Source organism: Phalacrocorax aristotelis, chromosome 10 (assembly GCF_949628215.1).
Source record: "Phalacrocorax aristotelis chromosome 10, bGulAri2.1, whole genome shotgun sequence".
NCBI classification, from domain to species: Eukaryota; Metazoa; Chordata; class Aves; order Suliformes; family Phalacrocoracidae; genus Phalacrocorax; species Phalacrocorax aristotelis.
The window spans coordinates 24,239,675-24,258,130 of record NC_134285.1 but is presented as its reverse complement, the minus strand read 5'-3'; the positions used below and the strand labels follow the sequence as shown (position 1 = coordinate 24,258,130).

General features: G+C 55.8%; 1 protein-coding gene across 1 annotated transcript; it reads left to right on the top strand.

The window, feature by feature from the left end:
* Window positions 1-642: 642 nt before the first annotated feature.
* On the top strand, window positions 643-3,161 carry LOC142062821 (noggin-2-like). The gene has a single exon (XM_075105882.1). It carries the CDS (start codon window positions 1,699-1,701, stop codon window positions 2,332-2,334), a length of 636 nt encoding a protein of 211 aa, XP_074961983.1. The 5' UTR covers window positions 643-1,698; the 3' UTR covers window positions 2,335-3,161.
* The last annotated feature ends 15,295 nt before the right edge of the window (window positions 3,162-18,456 follow it).

The window sequence follows — 18,456 nt, the reverse complement described above, 5'->3', positions numbered from 1 at the left end:
GTTGACACACACCAGGCTCTCACCCTCTGTGCCTTGAAGATTGTGGGTCCAGCTCTCTCCCAAGAGATTTAGCCCCACGCTGCTGAGAAGGAGGTGAAGAAAGAGCCACTAATTTAACCTGACTTGCTATCACACCATGTCATGCTGAGGGGATGCAGGGACACTTTACCTCAGGCGAGAGTGATGCTCCTGGAAGGCTGTAGCCTCCCTTGCTGAGATGCTGAAGCTGGAGCTCATCCGGTGGCGGACAGAGGGTGCCAAGGCCAGGCAAGGGCCGTGCGTATGCTGTGAACCCCATGCTGTGCCTGCTGCTGGGGTGGTGGTCCCGGCACTTCTCCCCGCAGCACCTGCGCCCCAGCCCCGGCCAGCGCCCTGCTGTCCCCGCTGCTCTGATGGCCCCACTCGCCTCACTATCCCCACTTGCCCTCACGGCCCCACTGGCCCTGATGGTCCCGCTCACCCCACTCGCCCCACTGGCCTTTGTCGCCCCGCTCGCCCCGCTGGCCCCGCTCGCCCCGGGGCCGGCAGGTGGGAGGCGCGGGCGCGGCTGTCACTCAGCGCGCGGCGAAAGTGACAGCGGGGGCGGGGCGGCCGCGCGCCGGGCGCGTATTTAACTTGGGCGACGATCGGCGGCGCGGCAGTGGGCGGCGGGGCCCGGCGGGGAAGGCGGAGGGTCGAGCCGGCACCGCCGCGCTGAGCTGGGCTGAGCTGCGCCGAGCCGGCGGCGCAGGAGGGGGCGAGGCGCGGAGAGCCGCGGCTGAATGCGCTGAGGGCGGCGGGGCCGACCGGGCCCCCGGAGCAGCGGGTAGCATGGGGCGCCGGGGTTGCTGAGCGGCGGCCGAGCACCCCCACCCCACCCGCCCCCGCCGAGGAGCAGCGCGGAGCGGCGGGCGCCGCCAGGGACCGCGCCGGGAGCCGGGGCGCGCCGCTTCGCGTCGCCGCGCCGGTGCCGGGGACCGCCGGCACCCCCCCCCCCACCGCCCCCGCCGAGGATGCCCCGGGGGGCCGCCGGCCGCCCCAGCTGCTCGCCATGAGGAGGAGCCCGGCCGGGCCGCGGGCGCTGCCGGCGCCGCCCGCCGCAGCCGCCGCCTGAGCCCCGCGCCCCGGCGGTGCCCGCGCAGGGGCCGCCCGAGCGGGCCGCGGCGCCGTGACCCTCCTCCCCGCCCCCTCGCCCGGCTCGCCCGGCTATAAAGGAGGGTTTTATTCTCGGGCTCCGGTCTCACGCCAAACCCTGTCACACCGTCTAGACAAGCTGTCGTGGGGCTCGGCCCAGCTGTCACCATGGCGATGGAGACGAGTCCGCTGTGAATTTTGGGGGGGGAGCGAGCGAGAGCGGCGGCGGCGGCGGAGGAGGAGGAGGAGGAAGGCTCGGCCGCCGCCGTGCCCTGCCCTGCCCCGCCGCCGCCCGCGGGGGAGGCACGGACCCCCCGGCGCTCTCGGCCGCGGCTGGAGCCGGCCCGGCGGGGAGCCCCGGGGAGCCAACGGCCGCGGGCGCGGAGCGAGCCTCAGATGCGTCTGTCACACAACCCCGGCCGAGCTATTTAAAGTAACGGGCCTCGCCGGACTTTTGTCTCTGCCTATTTATGAGTCCCCGGGAGCTGGCAGGCGCCGCCGGGCAGCGCTAGGAGCCGAGCCCGCAGCGCCAGCCCCGCGGGGAAGCCAGCGCCGAGCCGGGGCCGGCGGGGGCCCGCCCGGAGCATGACGGCGATCCGGGCGCTCCTGCTCTGCTCCTGCCTGGGGCTGCTGCGGCCGGGGGGCGGGCAGCCCTTCCTGCGGCTGCGACCCTCGCCCAGCGACAACCTGCCCGTCAAAGACATCGTGGAGCACCCGGATCCCGAGTATGACCCCAAGGAGCAGGACTTGGACGAGAGGACTCTGAGGAAGAAGCTGGGCAGCCATTTCGACCCCGGTTTCATGGCCGTGGCCGTGCCTGGGCCGGCCAACGCCTCGGGCGCCGAGGCGGCGGGGCGGGGGCGGGCGGCGCTGCCCGCCGAGCTGCGGCGGCTGGAGCTGGGTCCGCCCCAGGGACCGCGCCTCAAGGTGGGCAAGAAGGCGCGGCGGAAGGTGCTGCAGTGGCTCTGGGCGTACACCTACTGCCCCGTCCTCTACACCTGGAAGGACCTGGGCGTCCGCTTCTGGCCCCGCTACATCAAGGAGGGCAACTGCTTCGCCGAGAAGTCCTGTTCGCTGCCCGAGGGCATGTTCTGCAAACCCGTCAAGTCGGTCACCAAGACCTTCCTGCGCTGGCATTGCCAGGGCTGGTCCAGCCAGAAGTACTGCACCTGGATCCCCGTGCAGTACCCGCTCATCTCCGAGTGCAAGTGCTCCTGCTAGCCTCCCTCGGCCCCTTGCACTGCCGCCTTTTGTGTTTGGATCATTACTTTTTTTTTTTTTTTTTTTTTTGGGGGGGGGTGTTGGGTGTTTTTTTTTTTTTCCCCACCATCCCCCCCCCAGACGCGGGGTGGGGGGGGGGAGGAACCGGGGTTTGGGAGTTTTGGGTGGGGTGTTGTTGGTGGTTTTTTTTGTTTTTTTTTTTTACTTATTTTAATGTTATTTTATTTGAAAGGGGAAAAGCGAACCCAGGAACTGCAGGGCAGGCCAAAGGCACAGTAAAGCACTACAATCAGATGTCTATTTTTATACGTATATAGCCTTCTAACAAAAGGAAAATAAAAAGCTAAAAAAAAAAAAAAGGAAAAAAAAAGAGAAAAAATTACCAACTGTGTAAATAGAGAGATTTTAAAGGAAAGGGGGAAATTGCAGCTGTTTTTTATTATTATTATAATTATTATTGTTATTATTATTATTTTAAAGACATAGGACCACATTTTAAACCCATCCCCACAGAACCTGAGCATTTCCCTGCTGAAGGGAAGGGCAGAAATTTCCTGTAAAGATGATTTTTATCAAAAGGAAAAGGGGGGGGGGTGTTTTTAAAAAAAAAAAAAAAGAACGGCAGCATCCCCGAAGACAGTTGTTTCTCTGTGCTGTATTTTTTTTTTTTTTGTCTCCTTCAGACCTTGTCACTGATGTTTGAAATAATTTGCCAGGCTCTCTAGGTTTTGGTTTTTTTAAGTGTATAACGATTAATTAAGGAGGAAATTTTAAACAAAAGTACAAATCTATGAAAGAGTGGAATCATTTTGTTGTGTGGGAATACATATAGTCATGTAGAGATGTTAAAGGAAATCTTCTGTGTACAGTTTATTTATTTTTAACGTTTGTGTATAGGAAAAAAAGCTAGAGATTATGCCAGAAACTATTGGAAATGTTTACTTGAATATTCCTTTAAAAACATATCAATGTAAATATGAGCTATCACTGATCAAAACATTTTTAGCAATAAACTCTATCTTTGAAGAAAAAACCCCATGCGGCACCCCAGCTCCCTGGGAGACCAGCGGAGACTCGAATTCTTGCTTGGAGCAGGTGATGAGTAAAGGGCTTTGCCTGGGCCACGCTGGTGTAAATCGCAAGATGCCCCGAAGGTTGGTAGAGATCCACCGGTTTATGCCTCTACAGGATCCCACTCTGGGTTTTCTTTGCATATATAACTTGTTGGGGAGAAAAACAAAAAAACATGGGAGAGAAGTGGCTTGTAATGCATAAAAGAGCTGTGATGTCCTGGACTGGAGGTGTCATCTGAAGTCCTTGGGAGGTTCCTGCTTCGTGTCGCTCATCCCTGGCTCCCGCATGCTCTGTGGCTCTTGGATTCAGCTCTCCTGCTGGCAGAGGAAGCAGTTGAGGTTACCACCCTGGCCATCAAAGTGCCTGACACAGTTCAGCAGCCCCGTGTGTGTCAGAACAAATGGTTTTTTCCCGGCTGCCACCACTAGCACAGGAGGGGATGATGGAGACAAGCTCTGTGCCCAGCCTTGCTGCTGCGATGGAGCCCCAGGGCTGGCATCTCTCCCTCGCGGCGTTGCCGGGTGTGTGGTGGGCTCAGGAGGAAGCACTGATCTTGCAATGGCACTGCCTGCCTTCAGCCTTCCACCCTCGTGTGCCAGGGCTGGACGGGGCCCCCACTCTCCCACTGGAGCTCACGGAGCCAGGGCAAGGGAGAGACGGGCCGGCTCCACACGGGCAGGCTGCCGGCAGACGGGCCAGCTGGGGGCACTGGCAGTGCAAGCCCACTCCCAGTGGAGATCTGTTTGTCTGTCTGTCTGTTGTAGGGCTTGGAGCGAAGCCCTGATGGGTTGCCAGGCCATCCCTCTGCCTGCTCCATGTAGGCTGCCGGTTCTGGAGGGGAAGGTCTGGCCGTTCCCTCCAGTGTCTGAAATGTGCCCGGCATCCCCGAGGAACAAACTGCCGCCGAAGGCCCTTGCCAGCGAGGAGCCGTGCTCTGCCAGGCTGTGTGCAGAGCGGCAGGGGACCCTGTCCTCCTCCAGCGCAGCACAAAGCAAGAGGAGAGCGGCATGACACTGAGCCCATGGGAAGGTGCAGGGACCCTCTGAGGGGTCTGGCTCACGTCCCTCCATCTTCCTCTGAGGGGACCACAGTCCAACAAGCCCCCCCGGAGCAGGCCTGCAGAGTCCAGAGGTTGCGCATGGAGAGAGGCCAAAACAGGAAGAGGGCTTTTCTAATGGCCATGGTGGGGACGAGGTGAGAGGGACAGTGACATCCAGCAGCCGATGTCCCCACAGAGGCCTCCGGCCGTCTGCTCAGCCCCACGTGAGGAGGCAGGTTGGCCTTTCCGTGCGTTTGTCAGCGAGGGACCGGGGAAGGGGGGGGGACGGAGAGGGCAGGGTGGAAAAGAGACCTTGGCGAAGGCAATGTGCAAAACATCAGGGGCATTTGGGATAGGAAGGGGAAAGCTCATTTTGCAAGAGGAACAACATCTGTGGTGTGGGGGCTGAACATCTGTAGGAGGGAGCATGGGGGGAGGGCATTCTGGGAAAATATTTCTGACATAATCCCAACAGTATCTGGTGTGTTGGGATTTGGTTACAAATGGCCCTCTAACGTCTTTGTGCGTTTTGTTCTGCTGGTTCCAGGGGCACACAGAGACCCCTGCTTTGTGCTAACCTGGGAAATAAACCATTCGCTGGGCTCAATGGCTGAGTTCAGTTGTGCAGGGAAGGGGGGGGTGGGAATGGGGAAGGCGAGATTTGTGTGAACTCCAGTGAAAACCAGCCTAAAAGCCTCCATGCCATGTACTGGGGGAAGGAGGGGGGGCTGCCTCCATCTCTGGGGAGAACTCAGTGGTCCCGCTTGAGATGACAGCTTGTCTGGAGGTGAAAGCATGAGAGCTGAGGTGCTCAGTGTGGGCAGGGGCCGGGCATCATGGCGTGGCCCTACGGCATGTGTGCCAGCTCGCCAGGCCTTGCCTCACCAACCTGCTGCGGCGCTGGCATGCGATCACGTCCTGCCAATGCACAGTCACCTTGTGCCAAGGGAACTCCTGCTCAGCTGCCCTGGGAGGCATTGGGTCTGATGTGTGACAGCCAGGCTGTGGGTGTGATGGCTCGCCTCGTCTGCTGAGCCTCAAAGGAGCCAAAGACAAAGAGGAACAAGCCTGGTTCTTTGGTGCAGCTATTTCATTGTCTCCTCAAGCTGCTTGTGATTAAGGGACAAACTGGGGGCGGGGGGGTGAGGGGGGGGGAAGGGGGCAGAATAGGCAGAACTGGCACAGCCCCAGGATGTGGTGGGTACCAACTTCTAAAGACATGGGTCTTTCCCTCCGTGCTCTGGGGTGATGGCCTGGGAGATGGGCCCAGAGCACTGAAGGTGGGCGGCATCCTCTAGGTTGGGTCACGCTTATCATCACGTTGGCAAAAGATGTGCATGGCTGTGGCTACACACTGACAAGCATGCACATGCCCACTCCTGGGCACCCAGCTGGTCCCTCCATTTACTCAGTATTTGCAGGGGGATCCTGTCCGTTCCCTGTGAAGCCACATGCTTTGCAGTCTCCCTTCTCTATGCTGATTCCTGGGGCTTAGGCAGAAGGTGGTTAGCAGGAAGATCAGTGGTTTAACCCCTTCTTCCTTCAGGCAGGGCAGAGTGGACGTGGTGGAGGAGGATCCACAGGACCTGATGGCTGCCCCGTGCACTGCAGGCACACATCCATTGGCACAACGGGGAAGCCAAGGCGGTGTTCCTCTCCACAGCCAGAGCTCGCCTACTCCCACACCATGTGCTATGCTGGGGCAGCTCCCTTGGCTGGATCACGTCTGGATCTCTTCCTTGTAGTCCCTGCAAAGCCTGGCATGGAGCAGAGAGCCCCTCTCTCAGGTCTGCAGAGGTCTTCATCTCTTCCTTCTGCATGTCAAGGCCCTTCTGTCACCTGATGAATTGCTCTCCCATGCACAAAACCCAGGTTTACATGAACCGGTTTGTCTTGGGAGAGAGTGTGAGCTCAGGGTGGCTTCTGACATTTGACTGAGTGGTACGGAGGCACTTTTGCATTTGCCTTTCACATCCCGGTTTGGCTTTGACACCAGCAGCAGGTTAACTCTTTTTTCTCGATTGCCGAACAATATTTCATCCCCATTTTCCTGTGCCGACTAATTGCATTTAGTTCAGGTCCCCTCAGCTGAGACCCATCTCCAGGAGTACAGATTCTGTCGGCGTGCTGGGTCTGCCAGGGTGACCCAGATTCACAGGGCTGGAGCTCGCAGATGTCTAATGCCAGCTCTTGAGATACCTGACTCAGGCCTGGGTGGTGATCTAAGCCCATCACTCATCATTCCTAGAAAGGCAGATGAATGGTCTTGGAGGCAGTAATTTGCCTCCTCAAACTTTCAGGCCCAGGCTAAACTGGGACTCTTCTCAACATGCAAAACTGTGCTCGTCTCCTCCCCTGGCATATTTGCTGTCACTTGCCTTCACAGCCCAGTATGGCCACCAGGAGCTGTCAGGAAAGCCAGTCTCCCTGCACACCCTGCTTCGTCCACTAACAGGTCCCTAGTGAGCCCATCCTGCTGACCACTGCTGGCTAGGAGCTCCAGGTGAGCTGGACCTGCTTCCTCCAGGCACCCCAGCTCCTTGTTCGTCACCATGATGAAAAACACGCAACAATGCTGAGGTTAACAGTGCCAAGACAGGCCAGGGTGGACCATGCTGACCGCAGGCAGGCCCCATGGGATGGGCAGAGGTGGGCTTTTGTCTTGCCATCTCCCCAGAGCTGCTGGGTGTGAGGGGGTGTGTGTCTGCTTCCCCTGTGCAAGACCCACCTCACGCTGCCTTTCTCTCAGCTCCTTTGCAGTTCGCCTTAGCTGCTTGTGTCTCCATGTGTAGTAAGCCCAGCCACATGCCCAGTCGCTGGTCGGCAGAGCTGGGCCCTGACACCTCGCCAGCATGCATACAAGGGGATGCAGGGAGAATCTAGGGCTTTACTCACTGTCACTCCAAAGGTGTCAGATGGACTGCTGGTTCATCTGCAAAAAATGTGCATGAGTCTCCCTTCCCCCTTGGTGATTAAAAACAAATATTAACAGCAGCATCATCCAGGAGACATGGTTGCTTTTCAGCGTTAGCTGTTTGGTATTCTGCTTAAAAATGTCAGACACCCCATCAAGAAGAAAGGACCACATCATGTGGCACCTGGGAGCCCAATCAGAGCGGCAGAGCCATGAAGGGCGAATCATGACTAGCTGGGAGGCAGCGCTCACAAGCTGGCCATTGGCTAAGATGGCTCTTTCAAGCAGCCGGTGAATGAATCCATTCACAAAAAAGCAGGGCTAGTTTGCAAACAGCAAAACAGCCTACTTTTTTTTTTTTTTTTTTTCACTGGAGGAGTCTGCCAGGGAGACACCCAAGCCCTGAAGCAGATGTGTGGGACATGGCTGGTGCAGTCATGCTCAAAGCCCAGTGTAGGTTCAGTGAATTCAGGAGGAACGATTCTGCCTCTCAGTTTGCAGATGCCACCATTCCTCCCAAGGAGGTTCATTGCCCTGCTCAGAGAACCTCAGCCTCCTGCCAAACTCCCTGGAGCGGGGCACAGACCACCAAGGGTCTATGGACCACTGCTGGGGTGTGGTAGGAGACCCTGCTCTCCAGCATCACAGAGATGTCCTGAAAAGGGAGAGGAGCCCTTGCAGAAGCCCATACTCCCACAGAGCCGACGGAGTGTATGACAGGAAAGGCTTCTCCTTGGACCTGGTGGTGAAGGGTATTACTCCGGGTAAATGCCAAATGTGGGGCATGGTTCTTCACAGAGTGCCTGGCTAAGTCAGCCATGTCAGGTGTCTTGTCACCCACAAACATGGGCCTTGGAAACCAGTTATCTCCCCATGCTGGACAGCCGAGAGCAGGGTGACCAGTCAAGCTCACTGGCCACTCCCATGAGTTAGGAACTGGACTCTTCCTCCCAGGGAAGTCTTACAAGCCACTATGAAAAGCTGGGACTTTGGAGCCTGCGATGCCAGAGCTGCTGGGGGTCCACCATGAGGACCCTGGAGCTCCCAAGATGGCAATTCCACCTGCTGAGCAGCAGCATGCCCAGCACACATCATGTTGCAGCTCCTCTGTCTCAGCGTTGGCTGCTTTGGAGCAGGTAGCAGGAGGCAGAGCTGAGCAGCAGGAATGCTGAGGAGGGAAGTAAAGTCTGTATCTCTGGGTGCCAAGGAAGGACAGCCTTTGGAGAGCAGGCTCTGAGTCTGGGGTGGGAAAAGAGAACAACGGTGCTGAAGAAAGAGAGCTCTCTGTCATAAATGCTGGCTCACTCTGAGTAACCGCATACAGAGGGGTTCAGGTCTATAGGCTTCTCAGAGGGCTGTGCAAGAGCCATGAGATCCCCTCTGAAGCTGGCTGTGTCCTCAAGCATTGCCTGGTCTGCTTCCATCCCATTTACTGCCAAAAGACACTTTCTTTCCAAGAGATGGTACTAACAAAGGACTGGGCCTCCAGCCTTGGCTCAGTTTATCTACTTTATTCGGACAGGGACCACATGAGATTAAGCACTGAGCCGGACTTGATGTTCTGCGCTTTGACCGTATTTTAGGAAAAAACCTACTTTTGCCTCCTCCCTTCCCACCAAGAACTGCAGCCAACAATCCTCTTGGACACCTCTTTGAGCTGGGGAAGGCAGCATACAGGTCAATGTGTAGCCATGAAGCTGGATTTTGCCACTAGTAACGCAGGACATGGTGAAGGTGGGTGTACTGTTGTGGTATCCAAGGGGAGCCCTTGGCCAAGCTGCACCCGGAGATGCCTTCGACCCAGGCTGCCTGCTGGCTGCTGAGTGGTTTCTGACCAGGAACATGGGGGTCTCCTCCTCGCAGACATTGCTCTGGAGGGGGTCCCAATGGAGGACAGGTGACCCCAAAGCAGGCAGAGGTGTCCTCAGCCCGGCACGGGCAGCAGTCCCGAGTCCGGGCTCTGGCAGACTGCTGGCGCCTGCCCCTGGGGCTGAAGCCGGGCAGTGCCCCCTGGCTGGAAGGCTGGGGTGGCCCCGGGGAGCGGCTGCCACAGCCCTGCTAGGCGACAGAGGTGTTTGTGCTGGGGCCCTGGTGCTGGGCTCGGCCGTGCCTCCAGAGCGGCCGTCGGGTAGGGCTCGGGCGTGGGCTGGGCGGCGGGCGGTGGGCCTGGGCCTGGCCTCTCAGGGGAGCAGGCCGGGCCCATAGGCGGCAGCGCCTGGGGAGAAGGACCCTGCCCCGGGCGGGGGAGCGGGGGGTGCAGTCCGAGGCCTGCCCCACCTCAGGGGTTGCCCCAACCCCGCGGCCTCCCGCGTCCTCGGCGCCGGGGCCGGGCTGGGTAAGGCGGGCTGGGCAGGGCGAGCAGGGCCCACCGGGGGCCGGCGCCTGGCGCGGCCGCCGTGACCCGGGAGGAGGTCGCCACCTGGCGGCCGCGCCGGGCCAGGCGGGCACCTCTGGGTCCTGCCCGTGGGGTCCCTCCCGCGGCGTCCTGCCCGTGGGGTCCCGCCCCTGGGGTCCTGCCCGTGATGTCCTGTCCATGGGGCCCTGCCCATGGGGCCCTGCCTGCCAGGTCCTGCTCATGGGGTCTCTCCTGCCCTGGCCCTTGCATGGCCTCTTCCCCTCCACCCACCCCATTGGATCCCGCTGGTGCCTGCAGGCTGGTCACAGGCGGCCACCGCGCCTTCAAGTCATGCTGCGGGTTCCCCAGGCCTATGTGGCCGTGCCCGGTCCTGGGTAGCTCCCTCCCACCGCACCGTGGGCCTGCACTCCTGTGGCAACCCCACGGGATGCCCTTGGGGCCTCATGGCCCCTTCCTGCTTGTGAAGACCACAGGGGGCGACCAGCAGAGGCCCAGCACCTGCCACAGGGCTCACAGCCTCAGGAAGCACGGATCAGCTGGCCTTGGGCCCTGCTCTGCCAGAGGGGAGCCACTGGTAGTGAGGACACGCCAAAGTCTGCACTGAGTGGTCTGGGAGAGGTGTGGCGTGGCAGTGTTGGAGAGCTCATCCCACCGCCGAGGGAGCTATGCAGAGGGCCCTTAGGGCTGAAGCTTTGAGTCCAGGTTGGATGATGTGTGTTGGACACGCAGCAGCTTGCTGGGAATCCATCATCTCACCAGCCATCACCGACGACAGAGGTCCCTTTATGCCACCCCAGCGTTGCAGAAGCTGCCTTTTCCTCTGGCCGCTGCAGCAGCAGTGGCAGCCACTGGCCAGCAAACAGACCCAAGAAGTCCAAAGCCCTCCATGACTTTCCTCTGGGATGAAGTGAATTTGTTCTTCATGAGGAACTTTAGCATGCCTTGAATATAAAGGCTTCCCATGGGGTCTGACTAAGCAGCCCTCCAGCCTCCCAAAGGGAGTGGTGGAAGAAGCACAACCAAAGATACCCTGCGTAGAAGAAAGGAGGTGTCCTCCATGAATGCTCTGAGTGAAGTGGGATTCATCGAGGCCCCTCCATCTCTGTTGCCTACGTGCTGAGTGTCTGTACACAGTTGTTGTCCTGGTCCAGGTCCAGCCCTGTTGTACAGCTCAGCTACTTCAATAAGCCTTCAAATTGCTTAACAAATACCACACAAATATTTCAATCCTGAGAATTTGTACTCTGGGCTCAAAATGTGATTTATCTTCATCTATGCCTGCAAGATTTATCAGCCCCAATTAAGGGAATGGCTCTGCTCTTTAAAGTGTGGTTCTAGTCAGAAAAACTAACTGGAGTCTCCTCTCAGTGAGTAGGACACATGGCCAAACCAGAAGGGAAAAATTGAGAAACATTCTTCTAAAAAAGTCCTTGTGTTTTTTGGTAAAAATTTTTGAAGCATGGCTGAATTTAGAAACATTTGACCAACTCTGTAACAAGCCAGAAGTCAAGAAAGGAATCGTGAAAATTCAGTAAGATTTTTTCCTCTGTTCTTCATCAAAATCTCGTATTTTGATGCCATTTTTCATCAAAAAGTGCTGGCAAGCACTATGCGGCACATCTGCTGCCTAAGAAAGGCCATCTGCAAAATTCCACCCCTTTGTAATATGGATGGGGGATGCCTCTGTGGATGCGCACACGAAAGAGAAGAGCACTTGTTCATGTGCCCTGGGATGTGAGGACTTAGTCCCGGGCGTAGAGGAGTGTGCTGGCAAATATGGCAGTAATTTCTACTAACAAACCCTGCAGACTTGCAGTTCCAATTATCGGTACCATGCTTCTTCCCTTCTTCTTGCTGTGATACTGAGCTTCTGGGGGGCGGGGGGGCGGAGGATGGCTCTGCTCTGCCATGAGAGCCATTGGAGCAAGTCCAGGAAATCCCAATGCTGTGGACAGCTTCAGAGAACATGGACTCCATTCTCCTCTCTTAAAAGCTCTTCAGTTCAGTCTCCAAGGTGCAGGCCATGCTCAGAAGGACAAGTCCAAAAAACCCAACCTCCAACAAGGTAAAACCTCAAAACAGGCAGACCAGATCAAGAAATACAAGATGGGCCATTGAATAGTTGCCACTAGGATCTAGAGAGGCCAGCTTTGGAGCCAGATGACATTAAGCAAGAGCCTTACTGTTAAATGCACCTTGCCTGGAGGTGAGAAGGCATGGAAGACTGGCGCAGAGCCCCACACTGGAAAGAAACAGCCCCAGGAACTGGATTTGCTATTGGCAGTAAACTTTTCCAGACCAACCTTACCTTGAAACCATGTTCTTTGTCTATCTGTGCAATTTCCCATCAAATTAAATTGTAGCAAAAAACCCCAAAAAGTCACAGTGGGGCATCCAGAGGTTTGTTTCAGACACCATCAGAGCCTTTTGATCCCCTTTGAACCCCCAGACTCTGTACATTCAAATTATGGTGCTGATGTGATCGCAGTGATGCAAGGCAAAGAAGGAGTGAAAAGGTCCTTTCAAGCTGGATGGTAGATGTGATCCTTTGCCAGTAAGTGCAAGGAGAATGTTTTGTTCAGTACATTTTTCTTCCCCAAAGAAAATCCTTTGTAATTAAGTCTTTTCTGTGCAGTATTTCAGGGGCACACAACAAAAAGGATTTTCCTGCCTGCAAGTAGTGTGCTGCTAGATGTTTCTAGCTATAGCATTCAGGTTAGAGGTATGGAACAAAAATCTGACCTTTTGTGCCCACCATCTTTGAAGTTGGGAGGGTCATGATATCAACCTCAGCAACAAAGGGCACATGTAAGTCTTGATTTAAAGGGTCTGAAATTACTCTCATCATCTCCTCTGGCTGCTTGTCTCATCCAGCCAGTCTCACCTCATCCTGCCTCACCTGGAGTCAGGCACAGGCAGCTGGATCCCATCCACAGTGCTGTCCTGGCCAGCCCATGGGTGAGATCATTGGGGCCAGATGTCCTGAGGTGGGGGCTTGAGGGGCACTACTTCCCTGTTAGTACCTGTGTCACATAGCACGGCCGTGCTGCTGTGAGGTCCCCCAGGCCTGACCCAGCCTGGTTGTTGTCCATCCCAGACATGCAAGAAGCCGTACAGGGGCAGGAAGAAGCCGCAGGGCTGACTCTTTCCCAAGGCTGAGCCAGACCCATGACTAGAGAGGAACCCCAGGAGATGCCCTTGTTTCTCCTACCACTGTCAGCAATACGTTCTGCAGCTGAAAACCTGAGAGCAACCCCAGCCCACTCTCTGTGGTCCCCATGTGTCACCAGTGATGCCTGGTACCAGCCCTGCCTGTACTCATCCCCTTGGCTACTTCATGGAGGATGCCGAGCAGCTGGCATCCTGCTGTTTCCGTCTCGCACACCATTTGGCATGCAGACAGCAAAGGGCTGAGAAGATGTGCAATGACTAATCTGTGGGGGTTACCTTGCCATTGCCTTTCCAAACAGTTTTAATTAAGAAGAGATGATAAGCCACTGACTGGCAGGTGGCAGCCAGTGAGCAGAGGCCCTGCGCAGTGCTTCTGGCACTTGGAGTGCAGCAGGTAATATGCTTTCCACCAATGAGCACTAGCTGGCAGTGCATGTGGTTTTTCCCCAGATGAGGGGGGTGGATCACAACTGCAAAAAACACTCCTGATGCTGCCAGTGCCTCTGAGACACCAGCTGAAATAAAAGCAGGGACACAGTATCTGTTATCTCAACATCTCTCCTATGCAGATGGGCATATCTGGGTGCATGTGAATGATTTAGATCACACCAACAAATGTGATGTCCGCCTTACAGGGTACATCAGCTTGGCTACTGCTCAACGTGCAGTGGGAATCACACTTCAGCATCATAGCCCCATGCCTTCAGTCAGCGAATGAAGAACTGCAGCCAGGACTGCATGGGAGCTCCCCAAGGACTGCCTGGGCTTGTCATGGGGCTGTCCCTAGCGTGGCTCTTTTCCTTTGGCTTTGTTTAGTGTCCCCAGGCCTTTCCTATAAGAGGAGCTGCTGGAAGTGTGAATTTCCATGCCTCAGGACTGATCACTGGAGCATATGTACTCCAAGAACCAGTGGAGAAAAGCACAAGGTCCCATCCCTTTCTGTAGCTGCAAAACCTGCCTACTTCTCATTCGTACTGTGGGAATCTGCAGCTGCCCCATGCCTCCTGGTTAGGAGTAGAGCTATGGGCCCATGAGGACCCCTTGGCTTTCACCTGCACGTACATGGATACATTTCACTCCTATCTGTGCTAGTTCTGTTTTCGGACAAGCCAGGGGACTGTCTGATGAGCCGTTTGGGTGTTTCAGTCCAAAACCTGGTCTACAGCCACAACTCTCCCAGGTCTGAGCTGCTTTTGAGACATCTGCCACCCAGGGCCGAGAAGAGGTTCCCAGGCCTGCTCAGAAGAGAACTGCTGCTGCCTGCTTGGCACTGGAGCTTGGACGGGAATTCTCTTGTTTTTCATGAGCAGGCTGAGCGGTCAGCACATACCATGAGAAACAGTCAGAGGAGCAATAAATAGCCTACCCAGACCAGAAGGAGACAACCTGTTCAGACTGGACCGCTCATCCCCTGCGGCAGGCAAAATGACTATTGCTCTGCGTCAAAGTCTCGTGCATGTTGGGGAAAGAAAGCCTCTGGCCTGGCCCAGACTGCACCAAGCGGGTCCTCCAAGAGAAGCCATGGTTACTGCTTCGATCTGCACGTCCCAAGGACGTGGTAGGCAGTCATCACGGTTCTTTGTTCCAGTGGGACATTTCACTCCTGCTCCCAAAGCTGTGCCAAGAGGCAGATGCCCTTGCTGCAGGCTGGATGTGGACTGCTCCTCCAGAGCTGGCTCCCATTTGGGATCACACCCAACCATACTCCTGCATCCCAGTGAAAGTCCCAGCTTTGCTCATTCTCCAGGAAAAGGAGCACTTTGAAAATATTAAGGTTGTGTAACTCATCCCAGGAAAACCTTGTTTTCCCAGATGATGGTTCTTTGTAGTCTTACACCACCCGTAAGACTGTGGGGAACAGGAGAGGTGCAAATAGTCAGTGCAAGCCCATCACTTCGTGTTTCCCGTTCTCCCTTTTACGGTCTACAACAGAAGCAGGCGTGAAGGGTGTTCCTACTGCTACAGGCCAACATTTCCTCCTAGTCACCTCGTGTGGAGCATCAGATATGGAATAGCCAGGGGTTGTAAAGTGCTCTGAACCTGAAAAGTGCTAACTAAGAAAATAAAGCACAACATGAGTGTTATTAATAAATGCCAGCCGCTGTTATATAACTCCTAATCATGAGTTGTGTCTTTCGGCCCCCATTGTTCCATTGTCAGGCCCCATTATCTGGGAACTCTTACCCACCGACCACAAGAAATAGCCTGGGCTCTGCGGGTTTGCGAACTTTGTTGTTGGAAAGCTTTTCATGCAATTGTTTTTGCTTTGCACTGTTGCCTTCCTTATTGTACAGATGTGGGTGTGTATCGCAGCCCACACCCTCTGTCTTTTGCCCCAGGGTAACTCTGAAAATGAGCTGATCCATGGCAGAGAGTGTTTTTCCTAAGAATTCTTTTTAAAAACAACAACATCCAAACGAAAAATCCTCTCATTTTCCTGAAGTGAAGCTTGTGCTGGGGAAAGATGCTGGCCTGCAATCCCAGCAGAATAAAGACTGCACTTTATCCTCAGAAGAGACTCCCTGGAGGTCTGGCAGTGCCTTAGCCCAGGCCTCAAGGAAGAAGCAGGCGTGGGATAACTGGGTCTCTGGGACTCATCTGGAGCAGGGCATCTCCGTGGTTGCTGGGCTAGGCTATCAATCCTCCCCTACTGGCCTACGAGTGTTCAACGATCCCGCTTCAGTGCTTCTTGTCCTGTTTGCCACAGTCTACCTCAAGGTGGGTTTCTGCATGGCATTTCTACCTGTGAGTCAACATGAAGCTCATCTGGCACTGGTGCAAGCTTTTGAGTGAGTCTCAGCTCTCCCAATGAGCTAATCCAGAGCTGTGCAAAACTCTCCACGCCCAACAAGAAGTGTGTGGATCTTCTTGGCACCTTCATGCTGGTCAGTGTAAGATACACCAGTGTGGGAAGCTCTGCAGGCTGGGTCATGGCTCTTCAGGTTAGAAGTGCTGTTGTTTGCCAGGGCTCAGGCTAGAACTGACCACACCAGAAAATGGCTTTCTGGTCAAAGTGAAAAATTTTACTGAACATTGTCTGGGTTTGGAAGAGAAATTATAAATCAGAACCAGAAAATGCCAGGCAAAAAGCTTTTGGTGTTTAGTTTCTGAGGCCTGTATTTTCTCTAACAATGACATGCTTTAAAAATCAGTGCATTTTTTTTCTTCCTTTTGCTGGAAAACCTGAAATGACACAGGAAACTAAAAATAGTAACAATACCCAACTAAGCCATTGGTGTTTTTCAATCAGCTCCAGTGCAAACTTTGGTGTTGGCTTGGGCAGGATTTGTTATTTTTCTGCCCAGGACCTATATTAGGGTTGTGAATATGTCCAACCAAAATGGTCTAGGAAAGCCACCAACCTGTTCCAGAATGGTTTTCTCTGGAGCTCATCCAGTGCCTCACACCTTCTGACAGCCACAACAAGTAAGCACAGTGATGCCCTTGGGAGGGGATGGAGGTGAGGAACACCCACAGCAGTGCTGCAGTGTGACTGCAGCGTGGCCCCCAAGCCTGGGGCTGCAGCCCTGAGGTCACCCTCCCTCACCCTCAGGAGAGATGGGCTCTTGGACACTGTTCTCACAGGACGGTCCTTGGTGGCTGCATCCCCTCCCCGGATGAGTCTGAGCTCTCCCAGTGGCTGTCCTCTGGCTTGTCCTGTGTTTTGCAGTGAAGGGTGGGTGCAGGACATGCGTGGCCACCACTGGGCATCTTCTCACATCCTTCTGCCTGGCCAGTCCCAGTGCTTTCTCTTTAAGAGGGAACAAGACACAAGGCACAGAGGTTGTGTGTGCTGTGCGGGAAGCTGGGGCAGCCCAGGAGACCACTCTCCCGGGACCTCTGCATGACAGAGACGTCTACCTAACAATTGAGGGAATATTTTCCACCCAAAGAATCCATCTCGTGGTCCCCTCTTCATTTGTGACACAAGGGAAAATGTGAAGCAGCCAAGATGCGTGAATCACTGTCCCAAACAACATATAATGAACTCATAAAATCAAAGGCAGGGTTTGTTTCAACCCATGCTGCCAGGGCTCCTCGGACATTGTCTGGAATGAATTTAAGTTGTTACAAAACTCTCTGTGTTTCTGTGTGTCTCTCTTACCCCCAACGCCCCAAACCCCCAAACCATCTCTCTTCTCTTCCCCCTTCATGCTCTGCTTTCCTATGAGCTTCTTTTCCATGAGCTTCCTTCCCCTCCTTTCCCTCCCACTTTTCCTCTCCCTATCCTGCCTCTCCCTGTTTGCCCCGGTCCCTCCCTCCCACCACTTTGCCCCATCCGTTGCCCTCAAAGCCCTGCTCCCTCTAGCCCTCCCTATGGCTGGGACCTGGGTATCCCCACTGCTTTCCAGCCAGACTAATTTCCAGGACAGCTTCAAACAAAGACCTTTAGCTGATTCAGCTAGGGACTATAGTTACTGCTTGGTGTGATGCAGCCATGCCAGGGACCCCCACCCCCACCTCGGGCTCTCCCCCAGCAGGAGCTCAGCCCCGCCATCAGCGTGGGCTAGGTGGAGAGGAGGTGACCTTCCCAAGCAGTACCTGGAGGTGGAGGAGTGTGACCACAGAGAAGCAGCATGAACCCCACTGCAAGCCATTCTGCCTGTCTGTAGCCCCAGCAAGTGCCATGCTGGGGATGAGGGCAGGGGTGTGCTGGATCATGCAGGGTGCTCCAATGAGGGGCTTTGGCAACACGGTGGCAGCCATACTTCAGAAATGTCTGCACACCCCATTTACACGTGCTGGCATCGGGAGAGTGTCATGCTCCGCGCTGCTGCTGCTGGGAGCAGGGATGTGCTCCACGGTCTCTGCCGAGTGTGATGGCGCTGGCAGCGGCACAGATGGCTGGTCCTGCCAGCACATCAATTTGACCCGGTGCTCACGCTCCTTCTGCTGCCTCACAGGAATTGCCTTCATCCCTGCAGGCCTGCCCATGCGCCAGCACTCCCAAAGGGGGCAAGGAAGCGGGCACTTAAATCCCACCACCACGTCAAAAAAACAGGATCAGTTTACATCACACAAGGTGCTGCTGTTTGCAACTGAGCGGGCTCTGGAGCCGCAGGATGCTAGCAGAGACTGCAGAGCACTGCCTGAGGCAATTTTGAGCAGCAGCAGGCCCTGCTGCTTTGGGGACCTGGGCTGGCATCTCTGTGCTCCAACTCGTGGTCCCAGCAGCAGGCTGGGAGCAAAAAAAGGGCCCCCTGCGCCATGCCCGACTGAGCGGCAGAGGCATGGCCTGAGCTGCTGAGGCTTTCTGGAACCCTAGCCCAAACAGTAAAAGTTGAGGTGGTTTGGAAAAAACAAGACACAAGCCAAATCTCAACCCCAGCCATGCCAGAGCCAGCCTAGCAAGCTGCTCCCAGCTCACACAGGAGAGCCTCCGTCTGCCAGGCAGGTTTGTGGACCTCTTCTCTTGCTCTCTCACTGGGAATACCCCTGCGGCACCAGGAGCATGCTGTGATCTGATTGCAGTGTTAGTGGACGCTTTCCGTGGTGAATGCTCCAGCTTTGCAGATGAGGTGTTACCCACCACCCGGCATGACTCTGATTCCTCCAGTGCATAAGGAC

Bases quoted from the DNA above. Each gene is read 5' to 3' on its own strand.
- LOC142062821 (XM_075105882.1), top strand. From the start codon at position 1,699: ATGACGGCGATCCGGGCGCTCCTGCTCTGCTCCTGCCTGGGGCTGCTG.